The sequence below is a fragment of the Dreissena polymorpha genome, chromosome 3 (genome assembly GCF_020536995.1).
Source record: "Dreissena polymorpha isolate Duluth1 chromosome 3, UMN_Dpol_1.0, whole genome shotgun sequence".
Lineage (NCBI taxonomy): Eukaryota > Metazoa > Mollusca > Bivalvia > Myida > Dreissenidae > Dreissena > Dreissena polymorpha.
This window is the reverse complement of record NC_068357.1, coordinates 15,395,649-15,419,244: the sequence shown is the minus strand read 5'-3', so window position 1 is coordinate 15,419,244 and position 23,596 is coordinate 15,395,649. Positions and strand designations below refer to the sequence as shown.

General features: G+C 35.5%; 1 protein-coding gene across 5 annotated transcripts in view; it reads right to left on the bottom strand.

Moving 5' to 3' along the window:
* LOC127873054 (1-phosphatidylinositol 4,5-bisphosphate phosphodiesterase beta-1-like) overlaps positions 1-23,596 on the bottom strand; it is a 167,791-nt gene that overhangs the window by 24,578 nt on the left and 119,617 nt on the right. For 3 of the 5 annotated variants that reach the window (XM_052416621.1, XM_052416618.1, XM_052416623.1), the window contains 7 exons: positions 22,064-22,228; positions 19,959-20,058; positions 17,605-17,709; positions 16,737-16,861; positions 15,510-15,627; positions 13,810-13,905; positions 12,754-12,786 (listed from right to left, as the gene is read on the bottom strand). In XM_052416621.1, coding sequence (XP_052272581.1) covers positions 12,754-12,786; positions 13,810-13,905; positions 15,510-15,627; positions 16,737-16,861; positions 17,605-17,709; positions 19,959-20,058; positions 22,064-22,228 — 742 coding nt within the window. The remainder of the gene's footprint in view (positions 1-12,753; positions 12,787-13,809; positions 13,906-15,509; positions 15,628-16,736; positions 16,862-17,604; positions 17,710-19,958; positions 20,059-22,063; positions 22,229-23,596) is intronic. The other 2 variants (XM_052416622.1, XM_052416624.1) reach the window with 2 other exon arrangements.

The following is a 23,596-nucleotide window of genomic DNA, read 5'->3' as shown; positions in this document are numbered from 1 at the left end:
GCGAGTCCGTGTTTATTACATGTATTCCCTATCAGAGCAGTTCAGTGCGCTAATTTCAATAAGGCAAGTGCAAGCGGAATTATTATCAAATTAAAGTTACTTAAAACAATTACCTGTTTATGTTTTGTATTTATCGTGTATTGTATTTCATTGTATAAACTTTGCCTGTGTAAGTGTGTTATCGTTTATTATATGCTACACATGCTTGATAAATAAAAATATCTGTGTGTGTGTAATGTTTCAGTACGTTTACAAAAAAGAAATTAAAAATGCTTGCATCTTATTTACATGAAGCAGTGTAATGGTTAACAGAGATGAACTTAAATTTGTGCAAGTTATCAGAAAGTCCACGGAAAACACGTTTTTTACATGCTGCGTATGACGCAATAAAATATTTCTTTGTACATGTATCGTATTGCATTCAATCTAAATTTAAATTCGCTCGTCCAATGAAAGCTGTGTCCCATAATGCACTCTACTAATTTTTCTGAAAAATGGCGTAGGCATATGAATTTGTTTACGAAATTCATAAACATATTTCTTGTCATAAATGTTTAACATTATTTTTTCGTAAGTGATGTTGTAATTATATTGGATTATCGGATAAATGTGCACATTAGAAAAGCGGTATGTATACTGTTATCGTTCGATTCGGTTTATATTCATGTATTTGCGGATGACAACACAGCATGACAATACAAAGGACCTATATTATAGGCTATACTTTACCTGTTTTTATAGCCCTCTTAAATAAATAAGCTCAAAACTTATAACGCTGTCCGTTTATAACGCTGTTGCTTGGCATGGACCCCGTTATCCGCGTTATATTGGAGTTACAGTGTAATACACATTCTTATTGTTAAACGCACCTGTTTCGCTTGTGTTCTTAATTTTCGCGAGTAAAAACGACTGACGTGTGACCATTATTTTCAGTTCAAACATGACTTTCAGAGTGAAATATACTGGCCGTTGATCGTTATGGACAAATGACAGTTATTCTCAAGTGTAATATAGTTATTTTCAGGAGGGGGGGATTCAGACTGACTATCATATGCAATTGACCATTATTCTCAAGTTACGGTTAGGTCAGTTTTGACTGTAACCAAAATAGTGCAATAATCGCCCAATGTGAGGTACTAAGGTGAGCTAAAAAAGATGGATACTGAGATAGTAACAGAATTAAGTGGTGTTACATACTACTTATTTACAATATATACAATTATTCTCCATAAATTAGAGGTGCTCAGTTGAGCAGAAAAAAATGTGGTTACTAAAATAGAAACATAGAATGAAAAGAACAAATGGTGAGAATACCAAACTGTTCACATTTTCAACACAGTTAATATTAATTATATTTAAAAGGCATGCACTTTTAAAGACGTTACCTCAAAAATTGATTATGCTAAATCTTTATCTCATACATTTTACAAAGCATGGTATATGATTATATGACATAACTGACAAAGCCGGGAGCCATTTCAAAAGCTAACATCAACTAGCACTCTTAACATTGTCATACATAGCTTTTCAGTCAGCCTTACCCACACCCACCCCTTCCTCTTACTGAGTGTTACAAAATCTGTAATTTAATTATATTAACTCTGTAACAAACTGTAGATCTGAGGGTTCAGTGAGAAGACAGATAACAAATTAATCTTGAACACATCCTCTGAAAACAGTATATCTGCATGCTAAATGATGTCAATTCATATTTTCATATTATTGTATTCTAACTTTGTTACTTTCAAAATATGACCAAAAATAAAATACAAATTGTAGTTCAGTTTTGTAAGTACTTCACATCTAGCAGAATTCAGCACTGAAAACAGGAACAACATGAACACCATAATTATTGCAAGATTTTGCTTAGGCCAGTAAAAATTTGGCAATTAATGTCTACTTCTAGTTAAAAAATCTGTGTTAATTGTCTCCAACTGATAAGATAAATAAATACACATCATACTTGCTTGAAATCACAGCATTTTTTTTTCTACAAGACCAAATCACAAACACTCACTTGTCTTAAGGAATCAGAGAGATAACTTAAGGGAAAAGACAAATAACCAATGCAGAAAAGACTACATAACACAAACATTTTGTTTAAATACAAGTTGCAAAAACAGACTTAAGTTTGAGTGAAAAAACTCATTATAGTCTTAAAAATGAGTTATTGTTTTGGCTCACAGATTACATTTTAAACTGATCATAGCAAGTGTTGTTTAAAGATGCATTGTCAGAAAGTATGCCAATTAAAGCAAGGGTACCCCAAGGCTCAGTCCTTTATCCTCTTTTGTTCCTAATAGATAAAAATGGTATCTCTTAAAACCTTACTAGTGTCGATAGACTTTGTGGATGACTACGCTATTTCATGGCCAAAATAAGGCCACAACTTTTTTTTTTATTGGTTTACAAAAAAGTTTTTGAAAATGGTCCATCTGGCGGTCGAAAAAGTAAAAATAAATAAATAAACATTGGAAAAAAGTTAATACTAATAAGCAAATTCATTGAATTGATATCCCCCTCCAATATGCTTCTGGACACAAAATGTTATATTTGACACTCAAAAAAGCATTTTTCAAGATACTGTTATTAACAGATGGTGTACAATGCCATTTGGCGTGCATTATCCTCTTATCCATATATATATATATATACTTATACCAAGTTTCAATGAAATCTGCCAAAGCATTTCCAAGATATGGCTCCGGACACCCAAAAAAAGCATTTTTTTCAAGATACAAAGGGCCATAACTCCGTTATTAACAAATTGTGTGTAATGCCATTTGGCGTGCATCATCCTCTTATCCATATATATACTCATACCAAGTTTCAATGAAATCCGCCAAAGCAATATCAAGATATGGCTCCGAACGGACGGACGGAAGGACGGACGGACGGAAAGACAGACAACGTCAAAACAATATCCCTCCGCCTATGGCGGGGGATAATAACATCAGAACAAAGACAACATATCTTTTATATTTCTTCAAATGAAATGAGTCCTAAAAGCACCTTTTGTAACATCAAGCAATTTTAATCACACCATTACATGACATGCGTTCTCCCATAAAATAAAAAAACTTTGCTTTATTTCTGTAATTCGATGCGCACCAGTACGCCATGGGATGCCCGTTGCATAAATCTTATATAAGATAAACTACTCTTACACAAATTATTTGTTTGCTCTTACTCGACTTATGAGATCGTCCATGAAAAAAAATCGAGGTAGATCGATCCCCGCCTCGTCGCGGTAATGTTTGTTAAAGTTGTGGTTGTCATTAAAACTAATGGATTTTCAACGCAAAACGTCTTATTTGAACCAGGGACCTATACAAACAATGTTTGTATAGGTCCCTGTTTTAACTGACGCGAATTAATTTAATCATATTTTTCAACTTCGCTTTTGCTTATTTTTGATACCGGTAATTTAATCAAAATTTTAATGTTAGCAAGTGATTTTTTACTGGAATTGTAAACAAAGAATCAGTTTAAGTCTTCCAAAAATTTGCAGTCTGTGTGAATTGACAGTTTGACGTCATCAAAGGAAAGCCGCTTCCTGTCTGAATTTATAAAGAGACAAATTTCTCGCCGACAAAATTGGCTTCCTTCGTCTAGCAATCAACATGCCGAACCAATTGTGTGTTTGTTTCTCAATGGCAATCCTCCAATTTAGTGACCTAAAAATCAATAGGGGTCATCTGCGAGTCATGATCAATGTACCTATGAAGTTTCATGATACTAGGCCCAAGCGTTCTTGAGTTATCGTCTGACAACCACCTGGTGGACAACCGACAGACCGACCGACCGACAGACCGACATGAGCAAAGCAATATACCCCTCTTCTTTGAAGGGGGGCATAATAATAGCACATGCATAGCTTCCTCTTCAAATCTTTTGCAGAGAACGGAGGTGGAGTTAAAGGGCTAATTGAGCAAGTGTTTTACGCAAGTTGAGTTCCGATTTGCCGAAATTATTCGGCCCTAAGCATTGAAACGACGAATACATTTATCTAGGATTTTCTGAGATATACCGATTTGTTCCGATTTACAAACTTTCTGTACAGTTCCTAACTATGGCGGACGTGTCTACAAAATTCCTAAACACATATATCGTAAATAATGTCAGTGTTTTATTGGATTATTTATACTAATTATCAAATTGCAAGGAAATACTTTTTTTTTATCTAATATAATATCGGGTTTGTTTAAGATAATTAACATGTTAAACAATATAGTTGTGTCACAGACTCAGAAATAAATTTGATGCGGTCGAAATTTTACTGATGCTGATTTTCCTATTGTCTGTAATTTTTACCCGAAATAAGTTTTGAGAAGTGCTCATAAAAGGACAGGTACATAAGGTGTCACATTGAAAAATATCTCGATCTCTGCAATATATGTGAACCAGTCGTCGATTGTACTTACTTGATTTTATTCACAACCGTTCTCAAATCGGATCGTGTTTTTTTATCGTTTCGCTCGTTTTTCAGTGTGGTCGGGAATAAAATATATATAACAAGAGGGCCTGAAAGGCCCAAAGTCGCTCACCTGAGATAACAAGATATTATTAGGACAAATCATCTGACCAAGTTTCATGAAGATCGGAAAATAAATGTGGCCTATAGAGTGTTAACAAGGTTTTACTATAGACATATAAGGAAAAATGCCCCGCCCCCTGGCAGCCACGTTTTTCAACCAAACTGCATCATTTTTTAACTCTTCCAAGATATTATTGGGATATATCTTCTGACCAAGTTTCATGAAGATCAGACACTAAATGTGGCTTCTTAAGTATTAACAAGATTTTACCATAGCCATATTAGGAAAAATGCCCCGCCCATTGGAAGCCATGTTTTTCAAACAAAATCATTATTTTCGAACTCATCCAAGATGTCATTTAGACCAATCTTCTGACAAAATTTCATGAAGATTGGGACAATAAATGTGGCCTCTAGAGTGTAAACAAGGTTTTACTAAAGCCATATATAGCCACATAAGGAAAAATGCCCAGCCCCCTGGCGGCAAAATTTTTCAACCAAAGGGCATCATTTTTTAACTCGTCCAAGATATTATTGGGATGATTCTTCTGACCAAGTTTCATGAAGATTGGACAATAAATGTGGCCTCTACATTGTTAACAAGATTTTACTATAGCCATACATAGCCATATACAGAAAAATGCCCCGCCCCTTGGCAGCCATGTTTTTCAAGCAAAGGTTACCATTTTCAAACTTATCCAATATATCATTAGGACAAATCTTCTGACCAAGTTTCATGAGGATCTGAATATAAATGTGGCCTCTAGAGTGTTAACAACGTTTACTAAAGCCATATAAGGAAAAATGCCCCGCCCCCTGGCGGCCATGTTTTTTAACCAACCGGCATCATTTTCGAACTCTTCTAAGATATTATTGGGATGAATCTTGTGACCAAGTTTCATGAATATTGGACAATAAATGTGGCCTCTAGAGTGTTAACAAGATTTTACTATAGCCATATATAGCCATATAAGGAAATATGCCCCGCCCCTTGGCAGCCATGTTTCCAAGCAAAGGTTACCATTTTTGAACTCATCCAAGATATCATTGGGACAAATTTTCTAAGCAAGTTTCATGAAGATCTGAAAATAAATGTGGCCTTTAGAGTGTTAACAAGTTTTTACTATAGCCATATAAGGAAAAATGCCCTGCCCCCTGGCAGCCATGTTTTTCAACCAACCGGCATCATTTTTGAACTCGTCCAAGATATATTTGGGATGAATCTTCTGACCAAGTTTCATGAAGATCAAATAATAAATGTGGCCTCTAGAGTGTTAACAAGATTTTACTATAGCCATATAAGGAAAAGTGCCCCGCCCCTTGGCAGCCATGTTTTTCAAGCAAACGTAACCATTTTAGAACTCATTCAAGATATCATTGCGACCAATCTTCTGACCAAATTTCATGAAGATTGGACAATAAATGTAGCCTCTAGAGAGTTAACAAGGCAAATGTTGACGGCACACGATGCACGACGGACAAAAAGCGATCACAAAAGCTCCAATTTTATTTTTTTTCCATTTTCCAAAAATTAGGGTCAGCGATTTGTAAACCAAGAAATATAAAAGTCGTTGCCTAAATGCTGTTATAAACGTTAAATTAAACAGTGAAGGCATAACAGGCTCAAAACACTTGTAATTTAAGTATTGAATTTCTTTGTCTTATTGTAATCTTAAGTGTAATTCATTTGAACACCTGGCGGAGGAACCAAAAGTGGTAAAAACTTGTATTCCAATCCAATTGGATATTTTATGCAAATAAATATGTTAAACCTAAACAACAATCATGCATCACATGCTGAAACTGTGTATTAGTATAATGTAAATTAAACATTTTGCATGAACATTTAATGGTACTCAAAAAAATTACCATACATGTGTCACAACTGAAAGTAACAAAACTATTGATATTAGGGGATTTAAATAGCCCCACCCTAGCAATCAAGGGGATTCGGTTAATAGTGTGATTTTTCAATCAAGTCCATTCCTATTGTGGGAAATTTCAAGATCCTGCACAACACCAAAGTTCACATGACATCATTTTGGGAGACGGGCATGGGTAGCACAACATCCCATCTTACCGTTTAGTTGTGTGGATGTTACCATAGAGAAGCTGGTAACTACGTTCTCATTGGATGGCATCCTGGCCACACCAGTAAACCCTGAGGTAGCAGGACAGAACACGTTACCAACATGAGAACATAAGGAACAGTTACCATGACGATGGAAATGAGCGTGGACCCTTATGATGCACTCTTATGGAGAATCACAAAGATAAAAGCACAGCAATATTTCCAAAAGACTGACAACACATATCTATAGCATTATTGGCAATAAATTACCAAAAGTTTGAAATAGCCCAATGGCCAATTAATTGCATCAAATTTGAGAAAGCTGTATTGTCTACAAAGCCCATCAAATAAATTGCGTAGCAAATTCCCAAGGCAGAACTTTGCTGACAATAATTATAAATATGATGAGGATGATATTAAACAGAATTAATATTCCAATTGAGCACAATACATGTATCTTGGTTATTGGGACATTGACAAACACACCATAACATGCAACAATAACATCATGCAGCTGTGTCTCCAATTTGGCCATAAGAAGCTCTTCAATTTAAGTTCAAAACTGCTTTAAAAATCATAATAGGACTGACATTCAAAGTTCAAAACTGATTGAAATCTAACTAAAGTATTGATATTGACAGTTCAAAACAGCTTTTTACTTAAATAATCAGACTGATATTCAAAGATCAAAAATGCTTTTAACCTTATAATAGGACTGACATTCAAAGTTCAAAGCTGATTGAAATCTAATTACAGAATTGACTTTTGGAAAAAAAACTACTTCAAACCCAATAAAAGGACTCATATCAAAACTCATAGCAACCTAAGAAAAAAAGACGAACTTTAAAACTGCCTTAAACTTAAAAATAGGACTGACATTCCAACTGATTTAACCTAATAACTGACAAAGTTGAAAACTTCTTTAAACCTAATAATAGGACTGACATTCAAAGTTCAAAACTGCTTCAAAAATAATTAAACGAATGATAGTCAAAAATCAAAACTGCTTCAGACTGACATTAATAATAATATGACTGACCTAATGATATAACTGATATAATAAAAGGACTGACCTTCTGATATAACTGAAATAACAATAAGACTGACCTAATGATAAAACTGAAATAATAATTGTACTATCCTCATATTATAACTGAAATAATATTTGGACTGATCTTATAATATAACTGGCATAATAATTGGACTGACCTTATGATATAACTGGCATAATAATTGTACTATCCTCATGTTATAACTGAAATAATATTTGGACTGATCTTATAATATAACTGACATAATAATAGGACTGAACTACTGATATAACTGACATAATAATAGGACTGACCTTATGATATAACTGAAATGATAATAGGACTGATATTATAACTGACATAATAATAGGACTGACCTACTGATATAACTGACATAACAAGGGCTGTTTGTAAAACATGCATGCCCCCCATATGGGCTGTCAGTTGTAGTGGCAGCCATTGTGTGAATATCTTTTCTGTCACTGTGACCTTGACCTTTGACCTAGTGACCTGAAAATCTATAGGGTTCATCTGCCAGTCATGATCAATGTACCTATGAAGTTTAATAATCCTAGGCCTAATTATTCTTGAGTTATCATCCTGAAACCATTTTACTGTTTTGAGTCACTGTGACCTTGACCTTTGACCTAGTGACCTGAACATTAATAGGGGTCATCTGCCAGTCATGATCAATGTACCTATGAAGTTTCATGATCCTAGGCGTAAGCATTCTTGAGTTATCATCCGGAAACCATTTTACTATTTCGAGTCACTGTGACCTTGACCTTTGACCTGAAAATCAATAGGGGTCATCTGCCGGTCATGATAAATGTACCTATGAAGTTTCATGATCCTAGGCATAAGCATTCTTGAGTTATCATCCGGAAACTATTTTACTGTTTCGAGTCACTGTGACCTTGACCTTTGACCTAGTGACCTGAAAATCAATAGGGGTCATCTGCCAGTCATGATCAATGTACCTATGAAGTTTCATGATGCTAGGCCTAAGCATTCTTGAGTTATCATCCGGAAACCATTTTACTAGTTCAAGTCACTGTGACCTGGACCTTTGACCTAGTGACCTGAAAATCAATAGGGGTCATCTGCCAGTCATGATCAATGTACCTATGAAGTTTCATGATAATAAGCCTAAGCGTTCTTGAGTTATCATCCGGAAACCATCTGGTGGACGGACTGACCGAGCGACTGACCGACTGAAATGTGCAAAACAATATACCCCTTCTTCTTCGAAGGGGGGCATAATAATAGGACTGACCTACTGATAAAACTGACATAATAATACGACTGACCTTATAATATAACTGACATAATAATAGGACTGACCTTATAATATAACCGACATAATAATAGGACTGACCTTATAATTTAACTGACATAATAATAGGACTGACCTTATAATATAACCGACATAATAATAGGACTGACTTATAATATAACTGACATAATAATAGGACTGACCTTATAATATAACTGACATAACAATAGGACTGACCTTATAATATAAATGACATAATAATAGGACTGACCTTATAATATAACTGACCTACTGATATAACTGACATAATTATAGGACAGACATTCAAAACTGCTTGAAATCTTATCATCTGATTGAAATTCACAACTGAAAACTGCTTTTAACCTTATAATTTAAGGCAATTAAAGTTAAAAACTGCTTAAACCTTATGAGAATATACTGCATATCATGGAAATGAGAATGTACTGCATCTCATGGAGATGAGAATGTACTGCATCTCATGGAGATGAGAATGTACTGCATATCATGGAATTGAGAATGTACTGCATCTCATGGAGATGAGAATGTACTGCATCTCATGGAGATGAGAATGTACTGCATCTCATGGAGATGACAATGTACTGCATCTCATGGAGATGACAATGTACTGCATCTCATGGAGATGAGAATGTACTGCATCTCATGGAGATGAGAATGTACTGCATCTCATGGAGATGAGAATGTACTGCATCTCATGGAGATGAGAATGTACTGCATCTCATGGAGATGAGAATGTACTGCATCTCATGGAGATGAGAATTACTGCATCTCATGGAGATGAGAATGTACTGCATCTCATGGAGATGAGAATTACTGCATTTCATGGAGATGAGAACGTACTGCATCTCATGGAGATGAGAATGTACTGCATCTCATGAAGATGAGAATGTACTGCATCTCATGGAGATGAGAATGTACTGCATCTCATGAAGATGAGAATGTACTGTTTCTCATGGAGATGAGAATTACTGCATCTCATGGAGATGAGAATGTACTGCATCTCATGGAGATGAGAATTACTGCATCTCAAGGAGAAAACATATAAACCTTTATGAGAATGTACTGCATCTCATGGAGAAAAAATATAGAAATTTGCTGCAGCATGGGAATTGCTTTTTTCTCATTACACATTAATGAATTGCAAACTTGTATTTCCTGAAATACTGTTTTAATTTTTTACAAATTATGCTCGGCTGTGAACAGACGCTCTTAAAATCAGCTGAACATCCTGCAAGTGCTTGTTGGTGGGTATGTATATGGTATATCACTGACAGTTATGCAGCTTTTGAATTTGTGCACTAAAAGCCATCCTATTCCATTAACCATTGCATTGTCCCTTATTTATGCTCTGAAGGCATTTTATTTACAGTCAACTTTGTAAATAAAATACATAATTGTTTGTGTCACCTGTTTACAATTCCCATAACTGCAAGTGCTTTATTACAATTGGCCAACTCAGTTGGTCTTCAATGTAGCAATGTGCTCTTGAAAAGCAAAAAGACCATCTTTCATTACCTTAAAAGTTAGAACAGACGTTCCTTTCTATTTGTCACCAACAGGTTTTTTTATGTCCATTTTTTTTACATTGTATGTGGCCCACTTTCTGTTAAAACATTTTTTTTCCAACATATCAGTGTAAACTTTCTGCCATATTGGCAAGCCTGAGAAACTAAAACAAGGACTAGGAATGACTGAGCAACCAAGTGACTTATTAATTAGATGTGAGCAGTGACGCTTAGATATGGTCTATAACAAATGATTTGCCACCAATCAAATTTTTCCTTGCAATGCACAAGTCATCAAAAGTGATCGCAAGGCGCAAGTGACAAAACACAATTCACAAAAAGTACAAGAGGAAATGCGCAAAAGCAATTATAAAAAAAACAACACAACTCAGACTTAATCCATAATGTCTCATCCAAAATAATGCTTCATCATTTCATTACATGAAATATCCTCAATCTTTATTTATTATCTAGTTAGCACAACGTATTTTGCAAAAAGAAAGAAAGTTAAAACAAGCAAAAAAGTATTCAGTAAAAAGCAGTTTGCATTCTATAGTTATATAATCATCTCAAGGATAGGGTATGGAACTATACAAGCAAATGTAACTCCTCCCATTACAAATATTACAGATCTAAAATTGAAACACAATCCTATTCAAGAAGATGTTTACTAATTATTTATCTTATCTTTAATGTAACATAATGGTATTCCCACTTTCTTTATTGTCTATTTCCTCTTTTTTAAGCACTCTGCAAATGCTGCATGAAAAGCTCAAAAAGGGCTCTACATGAACAAAAGTCTTCACACTTGCTTATAAGACCAAAATTAAGCCTGAGAGTATATTCATCCTGGCTTTCTACAGTGTTGATGGACAGAAAAGTGCTGGATAATAATTGGCAATAAATTACTAAGCATAAGCACTATCATGACTGGGGACATCTTTCTAGCGCAAGTAGTCAGGGTTTGTATTTACAAAAACTTACTATCATCTGGCAGCAAATAATAATATATATATATATATATATATATATATATATATATATATATATATATATATATATATATATATATATATATATATATATATATATATATATATTTAGCTATAAGTATATATATTCATATTTATTAAATTATTCTAAGATTAATTTTTACTGCTTTACAGAGGTATTAATAAACAATCATTGATAACAACACACAAGCAAACACTGTTTCTGTAAAAATGGGACTGTACAGATTAGTTAACAATTCTCTTTAAAATAATAATATATTGCTTTATTATGCAAGCCAAGATTGTATATACACATGCATTAACCCTTTGCATGCTGGGAAATTTGTCGTCTGCTAAAATGTCGTATGCTGAATTTCTAAAATTAGCATTTTCTTCATTATTTTTTTAAAGAATACTATCAAAAGAGCAAACAGTTTGGATCCTGATGAGACACCACGTTCTGTGGCGTCTCTTCTGGATCCAAACTGTTTGCAAAGGCCTTCAAATTTCGGTTCCAGCACTGAAAGAGTTAAGAGTAAAGACAGCCTGTGAGATAGTGGGCAAAACAGTGCCAGTTTTTGCATGCCACATTAGTTTACTCAATTGAAAGGTGGAATACAAAGTTGCAAAGGTGTTAGTGAAACTTTTTATGTTCTGGGTTGGTTCACAAGGCTTCTTTTATCTTGAGTTTAATGTATTAATTTAACAAGTTAAATATTTCGGATAAAAGATGCATCAAATGTTTACATGACACAAACAGTGGCATAAGTGGCAAGAAGAATAGCATGCCTCTTCTTTGAAAATTTGAGATAACAATAAGAGATTGTCACAGTAGCCCCCCCCCCCCACCCCTACCCCACCCTCACCACACACAAACACAGATTACACTTAGACCATACAAGTCTTGGCAACACATAGACACTATGAGTCGCGTTCTGAAAAAACTGGACATAATGCATATGCGTAAAGTGTCCTCCCAGATTAGCCTGTGCAGTCTGCACAGGCTAATCAGGGACAATACTTTCCGCTTTTATGACATTTTTCGTTTAAATGAAGTCTCTTCTTAGCAAAAATCCAATTTGGGCGGAAAGTGTCATCCCTGATTAGCCTGTGCGAACTGCACAGGCTAATCTGGGACGACACTTTAGGCACATGCATTATGCCCAGTGATCTCAGAACACGAGTCATATGACTGACTCAAGAAATGTGCTCAGTTGATTCTTAAGAAGCCTTGTGACCTCTAGCCCCTGGCCTACAAACTGGTTGCTGCTAGTCTATGGTTAGCATTTTGTCCATTCTTACCACTGAATCTAGTTCTAAGGGAGTTCATGCACCCTGTATGGATAGGAACAACAAAGAAACAATAAAATACAAGAACAACAGACAAATGAGCCCTTTTTTTTTAAACTGGGCTTAATGCATGTGCGTAAAGTGTTGTCTCTGATTAGCCTGAGCAATCAGCACAGGCTAATTAGGGACGATTCCATCCGCCTGAACAGGATTTTCTCTCAAGGCTTCCTTTAAACGAAAAAAAATCATACAAGAGGAAAGTGTCATCCCTGATAAGCCTGTGCAGGCTGTACAGGCATATCTGGGATGACACTTTATGCACATGGATGTAGCCCAGTTTTCCCAGAATTTTGCTCAATATGTAAACTATCACAGTAAAGGCAAGTTTCACAAACACAGCATACTCGCATACGGGGTAAAATGCAAGCAGAAATTCCAACAATTATTTTAATGATAACAGAAGGATACATTGCATAATCATGAACTACCAGTTACTAGACAATTTTTGAAGGCCAAACTGTAAATAGTTTCATGCATTAGCAGCTGAAAGTATTTGCTTTCCTATATAAAAGTGAGGAATACTTTACATAAACTTCAATAAACTCCATTCCTTGCTGCATGTTTAACTGATGTATAAAACTTTCCAGACAGAGGTTGTATTACACACTTGCGTTTTTATTTAATATCTTACTATATTGGGCATATCGTTAAAAAAACGTAAAAAAAGGTTGAATGTTGCTGTTGACCGTAACACAACATTCATGACCCATAAAAAACCATGTTGTGACCTTTGTTCCTTCAGCACACTTTTTTATTATTATGTTTTTAGTTCAGTGACCTTCACCTTGAAAACAATCCCCCAGTATGCTTGTCTATTAAAATAATTCAACTAAACAGAAAACAATCATGCATGAATCCCGACAAAAAGAGCAAATTGCTTGCACCAAACAAACCTGATACCAAAACAAACAAAAACTGAATTGACTTTAATAATTCAGCAATGTGCAAATCAAGTTTCTTTATTACTCAGCTTATCCAAATGCAAGTACTATTTAAGAAGACTGGTACCTGAACCGTCCGAGTTATTGGAGAAAGTGCTGTCTTTCTTGGTCAGGGTGGAGTGTGGGTTTGAAGGAGTCCGTCTCAGAATTGGCTCAGGTGCACCTGAACATAGAAGCATTGAACTGTCAGAGTTGAAGTTGCAGTGGATATTGACGAATTCTGTAAAATTACTTTCCTGAAATTTACCATGAGAGTTTAAATTTAATGTTGAAGCAAGATGTGTCTCATCAATATAAATCCATTTTTACATATTTATTATTTTTCTAAATAAAGCCTAATTTTGTTTTATTGTTATGATGTTTGGTAAATGACAACATATATCCACCCATTTCTTAGTCATTATTGTAAAAAAAACAAATTTGGCTAGTCACATGACAGGAGAGGTTTTGCGGTAAGTGCCCAGAATTATGGACAGTAATACCCATAAACTTGTTCACTGACCCTGTTCAGGCATATTTCCATTGTGTTGCGTTCTGAGAAAACTGGGCATAATGCATGTGCATAAAGTGTCATCCCAGATTGCATTCAGGGACGACTCTTTCCGCCTCAATTGGATTTTTGCTAAGAACAGACTTCATTTAAACAAAAAATGTCATAAAAGCGGAAAGTGTCGTCCCTGATTAGCCTGTGCAGACTGCACAAGCTAATCTGGGACGACACTTTACTCACATGCATTATGCCCAGTGTTCTCAGAACACGACTCCATTTAACACTAAGTCAAAATAGGAGTCAGAGGATATGGAGAAGACGTAACTTTTTGCGGAAAGTTAAGAAATCATTTTCAAAGTAATTAACACTGTGACTTCATAACTTCACTTTCATAGTAATAATCCAATTTTACAAATATTGAGCACATAAACCCTTTTCCACTCAGAAGCAAATTAAAAGTGGCTATGTGCAAAACAGCATAAAACCAGAACAGACAGTGAGAAACTCGCAGTCTGTTAAGGTTTTATACTGTTTGCTGCTCACTAGTATCTAAGGGTTTGAAATGGAGCCTTTAAAATTTGAATCTAGTAAAAAAGGTCTTTCATTAATTTAACTTTATAAGGGACTACAAATGCGTCAAAATACGCATCTATGTGGTACAGGGTTAAGTAACACGGGTTTTGTTAACTTTTATAACATTCTTTTAATTATTTACCGTGAATGTATGTGGAGACCGTGTGTCAGATGTTTAAACCCTATCGCTATTATTACTGAAAAACTTACAGTTATAAACAACTTACATAATGTGTCTCCTTAACGTTTTGTACACTGCACATATTTGTAATAGTTTGAATACATTCTTGTTTGTAAGTTTATTACAACTTCTGCCTATTTGGAAACTCGAGTATAACAATATTAATAAGCAGATACATAAAAGTTTCATGTAACCATATAATTAAAACTTTATACCTAAAAGCAGAGGTATCAATATTATACGTTGCCTGCTTTGTAACCGAAAGAACCCTGGTGCGATCCCCAGTTAGCTTCTTCCAAGAACTTTTCACAGAGAACTGGTTCTTCCTAGGAAATGGTCTCAAAAATGTCCCTTAGTCTCTTAGGCTTGGCATACAACCTAGCTCAACTAAATAAGTTTCAACTGAACTAAGGTTTGTATCAAGTAGCTGGTTTCATTTCATTTGAAGGAAATCATTCACAAATTCCCTTCACTTCAAAACAGCTCAATACTATTTCTCACACCAAATTAAGAGCATTCTTACCATTTATATTTGGCAGGCTTCCATTGCGACCATTTTTTGTCATTGGAGAGAAACTAGGCTCCGATGGTCGTGTAACATCGCTAAGCTTTCCTTGACGTTTCTCTGCCCCATCATCCTGCTGAAAACAAATAAGTCACACTCTGCTAAAATGGGGCTTAATGCATGTGCTGCAAGAGTCCCAAATTATCCTGTAAAGTTTGAAAATGCTTATCAGGAACAGTGATTTTTTTCACCCAATTGGGAACGGGTCCGGTATACCCATGCCATTGGGAATTTTTCACGTTGTGAAATCACCAAATTGGGAAAAAAACGAGTTGCGAAATCTTCCAATTGGGAAAAATCAAGTTGTAAATTGTACCAATTGAAGAATGGTATTTTAATGACTTTGTTTAACTTTTGTCAGCTTTAAATGACACAGGAAAGCAACATAAACTTTTGCTCACAGTCTTGCACAAACAACAACATGCTATTGGAACACAGATTGTTACAGACAGAGTTCTCTGTTTTTATTTGCTTTAAATATATCAAGAATGGCGTTTTTCTGGGCTGATGAGAGTCCAGACACCCCCAGGCTGCATAGCCAGCAAAACCTTATCAGAGCACTAAGTGTGCCTTGTCCGAGTCTGTTTTGTTTGTCTGTGCAGACTGCATGATTAGGCCAAACTTTTTACTAAGCCAAATTCGCTGAACGATTTGCTTTTGACTTCACTAGGCTTTAATTTCTTTCTGTAATACTTACTATGTTACTCATGGTGGAAGCGTAAGAAAACTCAGAATGGTTTATCTTTCGCAATAACATACACGTATTTAATGTACAAATGTAACGTTAAATGTTTAAACCTGTCACTGATTGAGAAGTCAAATCGGCCGCAAGTTAAAAGGGTCTCAAAATACGTCAAGTTGGCGTTTTCAGGGATTGTTTTCTCGATTTTGATTGGGATTTTTTCTTCTTTTTTTTCGGCAATTGGGATGGGTTCGGTTCATTTTGGGAACAGGTCCCTAGGTCCTTGGGAACTGGTCTGTTTACCGGACCCGTCCAAAGGAGGAAAAAAATCACTGTGAACAAAACTTTACGCACATGCGATAAGCCCTGGTTTGCCACAGCACAGCTCATTTGCATAAGACTTAAACTAAAATTGCTATTTTTCCCTTTCCAACTCATTAATCAAATCAAATTGTCCCTCAAAACAAATTCACAGTTAGCTGCAATTTCAGTGGGTACTTTACCTTTTCTCCAACGTCAACCTTATCAACCTTATCATCATCATCAGGGAAGAAGACTTCAAGCTGTTTCTTGTGCTTGCTCATTTTGCTCAGGTGCTTAAGTGGATCAGCCAGCGCCTCCGCAAATTCTGAAAAACACGCACATTCATATTGCAATTGCTGCCATCTAATTCATAATGCCACAAAGTAATATTTTTAACTTAATGTGAGCAATGCTTTGGTTACCAGTAGCCCAAACATTTACAGGCTACTTTTATTTATATATAATTATTGTCTTTATTATTAATATTTTACATTGAATGCCGAATTGGAAAGTTGAAGACTGGCTCCTAATTTATGTTGCTATCTGATAACCTGCATTTCTTGCAAAATGTTTTGTCGATGTTGCCTAAATATTTAATTGGCTACAAAACTAATGAAGATTTTGAGGCAAAATTCTATACCAGCAAAACGAAAAATTGAAGAAAATTTAATTCAAATGTAATTTTACCGGTGTCATGCAAAATAATGGGTCTTGTACCATATGGGCGTAGATCCAGACCAGACTCAGCATTCGCCATATGTAATATCCACATACTAAAATGAGTTGCTTTCTAAGAAAACTGGGCATAATGCATGTGCGTAAAGTGTCGTCCCAGATTAGCCTGTGCAGTCCGCACAGGCTAATAAGGGACGACTCTTTCCGTTTTTTAAATATTTTTAGTTTCAAGGAAGTCCCTCATTACTGAAAATCAAGTTTAGGCGGAAAGTGTTGTCCCTGATTAGCCTGCATACTGCACAGGCTAATCTGGGATGACACTTTACGCACATGCATTATGCCCTGTTTTCTCAGAACAAGGCTCATATGCCAGGCTTTGTCGATGCCCATTACCTGCATGCATGTCCATGACGTAGTCCTTCACAGATATGTGCACAAAAAGACTTGGCAACACTAGTGGCTGGTTGCACTCATTACGGAGACTGATGTGCCGGTACCCTGCAGAAAATCAAATGATATTTTACACCTTGCTTACCGTAAAAACCCAGTCATAAGTCTGCCCGCTCATAAGTCGGGGGGTAAAAAATGATACGAAAATCGGAGATTTTGAATATGTCCAAGTCATAAGTCGAGTCAGAAATTGTCCGTCCACGAATTTCATAAACAGACGCCATTTTAAATGTACGGGAAGTTTTTATTCTATACATAGACCATGACGTCATTATAGCCAAGTGTGATGCAGACATAGTGGACCCGTGTATTATGTACTTTAGGAAATCGAAAATAATAGATAAAAATATAGACAAGCAAATCATTACGAACTACATAAAAACAAAATCAACAACATAGGAAACCAAGACGTATATACATGTACATCGTAATTTACACAATAACGACATACGAAACACCAAACTCGCGTTCAGCTGCACTATTATTATTTGATTGCTCTGCAAATTATATCACGCGTATTTTAAACGCATTGTCATACGCATGGCGTTTGCGTTTTCCAAGCATTTTCAAAAATCAAATGTGTTAGTCAGATTAATAAATTATTATTATAATGTTTGCACTTGTCCACGCTAGTAATAATCCACAAACTTTTAATTTAATGACACACTGTGATCACTGTAATCAAATCTTTGCACTTTTAATCTGACTATCAAAGCAATGATAACTTCCTCGGTTAAACACCTTTTTATAACAATGATTGACATAACCAAAAGACTGCTAACTCCAACTTTGTTCTACATAACAGTTAAAAAAGCGGAGCAATGCACGTGCTTAAACATAATTGGATGATTACCAGTGAATAACAAACTCGTGATTGGTTAAACATGTCGCTTCACAAATAAAAGGAATCTTATTTTATCGGCGAGAAGGGTGATGCTTTATGGCTTCTTGACAGGAAGCGGCTTTCCTTTGATGACGTCAATCTGTCAATTCACACAGGTTGCCAATTATCGCTCGACTTTAAAAATGACCTGATCTTTTGTTTAGGCGTTCAGTTATAAAAAACACCTGCTTACATGAAAACTTTGGATTAAATTATGTAAATAAAAACAATGGAAATGTTGCAAACTGTGGTTATATTATTTGGTAAGTATCAATTAAAAGACAACATTTCATGTGTTGTAAATCAACAAGTTTTTTGGTATACAACAACAACAACTACGATTGCCGCGGGGATCAATCTTTGTCAAATTTCATTATTATTTTTATGGTCGACCTCATAAGTCGATACCATACTTTTAATCAAATTTTGGAGGTAAAAAATCTCGACTTATGACTGCGTTTTTACGGTACTAGATTCAAGTTTTCCAGGACTCCATTTCCAACCCTAACACACTGATGAGCAGCAAAGAGCTTAAAACCAGAAGAGACAGAGAGTTACTCGCAGTTTGTTTTGGTTTTATGCTATTTGGATATAGCCTTTTTCACATTGCTACTAAGCGGAAAACTGTTAAATGGGTAAAGATACAAATATTTGAATCCTGCAAAAATTGTTGTAAATGCAAATACGTGTATTAAAACTCTATCAAAATAAGGCAAATATCGGTACATTGCAAAGGGCAAATAATGATCAGAACCTTGGAAAAATGGGTACAAACAGGGGCAATAAAAATTATTGGTACATTTCAAATGTCCAGCAAACTTTTTTGTCTTTGAAGGACTTAATTAATGGCCATCTTTGATGTGCTCAGATCTTTAAGGTTGTCAAGTATTGACAAAAACACTTGAAGCAGGCAAATAAATGTTTAAGCCATTATGCGACATCATATGCATTGTTATATTAGTGAATATTTATTATTGAGAATAAAAGTAATGATTTCACCAGGTTAATATGGTACTAATATAGCATTAATATTTTTTCAGTAAATTTTTGGTTGGGTGTAAACTGTTGGTCACACAAAGTGTACAAGAAAGATGTTAGAATGTGTAATATGGTGCTGCTGCACTGTAGATCATCTGATAAGCCTAAGCCTTGTTCAGGGAAAACTGGGCTTAATGCATGTGCTTAGAGTGTCATCCCAGAGTAACCTGTGCAGTCCTCACAGGCTTATCAGGGACAAAATTTTCCGCTTAAATGGAATTTTTTCATTTCAAGGAAGTCTGTTGTTAACAAAAACCCAGTAAAGGTCAAAAGTGTATTTCCTGATTAGCCTCTGTGGACTGCACAGGCCAATCTGGGATGACACTACACACATGCATTAAGCCCAGTTTTCCCAGAACGAGGCTGAGCTCATTACCTGGTCGGAGTGCCTGGACGTACAACACTCGGTGGCCAATCATCTTCCCTGTCTCCTCGTATACGCCAATACGAATCACAGCCAGATTGGGTAAAACAACCTGTAACATAGCCACAAATTTGAGCTTTGATCTTAGAAAACAAGACTTAATTCTTTAGTGTTAAGTGATGTCCAAGATAAGCCTGTGCAGTCCGCACAGGCTAATCAAGGAAAACTCTTTCCACTTTAATGATTTTTTCAATTTGAAGAAAGTCCTGTTTTACCAGAGCCACGGCAATATGTACATTTCGGCTACACTAATATTTTTGTACTAACTTCAGTCCATAAATAGTATTCTTATCCATCTTACCTGATATGAGATACTCACCTTTTATTTTCTAAGCCAGGTCACATGCTGACAATGTATTTTTCGGCGTAAGCTGTATTAAGCCAGCTTTTCACCCTGACTTGACCTTTGTAAGTGTCCAATAATATTCAAATAAAATTTTCCGCGGCTAGGTACGAATGAATACACTTCATTTATTCCATTGGCTGATTTGAGTATAACACCAGAACATTGGAAACATATCCGTGTCTTTGTAACACTGTTTTACTGCATGAAACAATTTTATCTCTAATGAAAAGGCTCAATAGATAGAACAGTTTTACAATCAATTTTCGACATAAATACAGTTTGTGCGTTCACCTTTTATTTTCAGAGAATTACCAGCACAAAAGCGTTTATACTAAAGGCTATATTCTCATATTAAGTACTTACTTGCATTGCATTTCAACCCGCGAGGTTTCGGGTCAATTCGCGGCCATTGTGTGATAGTCAGAGTTTATATACAGTTCATCACCGGAGTTCGCAGAAGGGGTTGCGATCTTTTCATTGGAGGAAAAAATTGGAATCTATGCTATTTTTGTCTGATGGAGTAAATAGTTCGTTTAGTCGCTTTGTCGATATATCAATATTTTAGGCACAGCTGTTGCCTTGGTTGTGTACAGTTGGCGTAAACAAGCCGTCGTTTCAGCAGCAGAATTGTTACCTAACTTTAATGCATTGCATTCCAATCCGCAAGGTATCAAGGTCAGTTTGCGGTCAGTTGCAGAAATCTTTATATAAACGCTGTCTCGTAAACTTTGTGCACTTGAAGTCTGTTTTGATCAAAAAGATACTAAATAAAGATATTCGGCGATATTATTGTGGTATGTCAATCATCGATTTTTAATATGTTTTCAACATTTGCATGATAAGGAGAAATTTTGATAAAATTAATTAGAAATATTTATCCATTTAGACCAGTTTATTAAGCATGAGCACAATAATTCACTATACTATAATTATTCAATTAAATAAGATTCGAGTATTGCCGGCTGACCTATATGCACTCGTTTATTTTCATGTTTCTTGTGTTTTTCTATTCTGTAAATATAGATATCTGAGTAATAATATCACATAAAGCAAAATAAGCCACGAAATCTGGCGCAACACCCCGTAATTGATTTGCTTGTGATGTAGCTAAGAACTGCGCAGAAAAAAGGCCTCCGCTGCTTTTTATCTCATAGAGATAACTTTTGATCGTTCATAAACATCGACCACAATCAACGCCGTATATCTTTTTTAAAGATATTTCTTGTTCAATATAAGGTCAGTAACATTAAATGATGTCACGCAAGTTAACAAGGTGACTTCCTTTCATACATTATAGCTTACTTGTGTACGTTAAAATCATTACATGGCTTCTTATTTAAGTCCCTGCATAGTGTGATACAGGCTATCACTAAAATTTAATCTACTTATCCTGATTCAAACCATGCGAGGTCATAAAGAAGCCGTGTAACTAATATTATGTTATCATAATTCCTGTAAAAAAATTCTAAATATATACATGTAAGTCAATACTAAAGATAGTTTTGTCTTCACACACAATAACAATAAATGAAATTGGAATTTGTTTAGTATTTAAAAAATTGTTTGCACTTGAAAAAACAATCACAATAAATTTTGATTTCTGGTGAAAGCAATAAACACTAGAAACAAAATGATAGGCTTTGGCTACGCATAATTCTCAGTAATTATACAAAACACCACATATAGCAATAATAATACAAATCTACTATACCTTTTTAAACACAAATGGTGGTTCATCATAGACTGGATTGATACCATTGTTTTGCACAGTTCTTGACCTGAACTTCTTCCTGTGTGTATCTGTTGGCAACCCAAACATGTCTACCTCAACGTATGTGCTCACTCTTTTGTCGGACAGAAACTGGCCAGAGATGACCTATAGAACAGACAGCAATTGTATGAGAAGAGTTCTGGGAAACCAGGGCTTAATGCATGTGCGAGAAGTGTCCATGATAAGCCTGTGGTGATTAATCCTTTACCACTTAGATACGTATTTTGACACATTTGTGGTGCCTTAAAAAGTTAAATTTGATTAAAGGCCTTTCATACTAGATTCAAGTTTTAAAGGCTTCATTTCAAACCCTAAGATACTGATGAGCAGCAAACAGCATAAAACCTGAACAGACTGCGAGTTACTCGCAGGCTGTTCTGGTTTTATGCTGGTTGCAAAAGCCATTTTCACTTCGCTTCTTATGGGGGAAAGGGTTAATATTACTGCTTTGATAAACAGACCAGATACTGCAGGTATATTAACAATTTATACACAGAAACCAAATAACAAACAAATAGTAGTCTGTAAGATTATTTGCTCTATTAATTCTGATATGAGTTTTCATACGAAAAAGTCTAGATCACAGCTGTATTTTTTCTTGTATGTGTGCCCCTACTTAGAATGATACAGTGCCTTTAACAAAATTTTCTACTTCAGTCTAAAATGTGTGGAGATGCTTGTACTGTCTGATAAGTGCTTGTACTGTCTGATTAGATCTTGTACCGTTAGACAAGTGCATGTACCATAAGACAAGTGCATGTCCATTAGACAAGTGCTTGTACCATTAGACAAGTGCTTGTACAATTAGACAAGTGCTTGTACCGTTAGACAAGTGCTTGTACCATTAGACAAGTGCTTGTACCGTTAGACAAGTGCTTGTACCATTAGACAAGTGCTTGTACCGTTAGACAAGTGCTTGTACAATTAGACAAGTGCTTGTACCGTTAGACAAGTGCTTGTACCATTAGACATGTGTTTGTACTGTTAGACAAGTGCTTGTACTGTTAGACAAGTGCTTGTACTGTTTGATAAGTGTTTGTACTGTTTTACAAGAGTTAGTACTGTTTTATTAGTGTTTGTACTGTTAAACAAGTGCATGTACCATTTTACAAGTGTTTGTACTGTTTGAAAAGTGCTTGTATTGTTAGACAAGTGCTTGTATTGTTAGACAAGTGCTTGTATTGTTAGACAAGTGCTTGTATTGTTAGACAAGTGCTTGTACTGTTAGACAAGTGCTTGTACTGTTTGACACGTGCTTGTACTGTTAGACAAGTGCTTGTACTGTTAGACAAGTGCTTGTACTGTTAGACAAGTGCTTGTACTGTTTGATAAGTGCTTGTACTGTTTGACAAGTGCTTGTATTGTTAGACAAGTGCTTGTACTGTTAGACAAGTGCTTGTACTGTTTGATAAGTGCTTGTACTGTTAGACAAGTGCTTGTACTGTTTGACAAGTGCTTGTATTGTTAGACAAG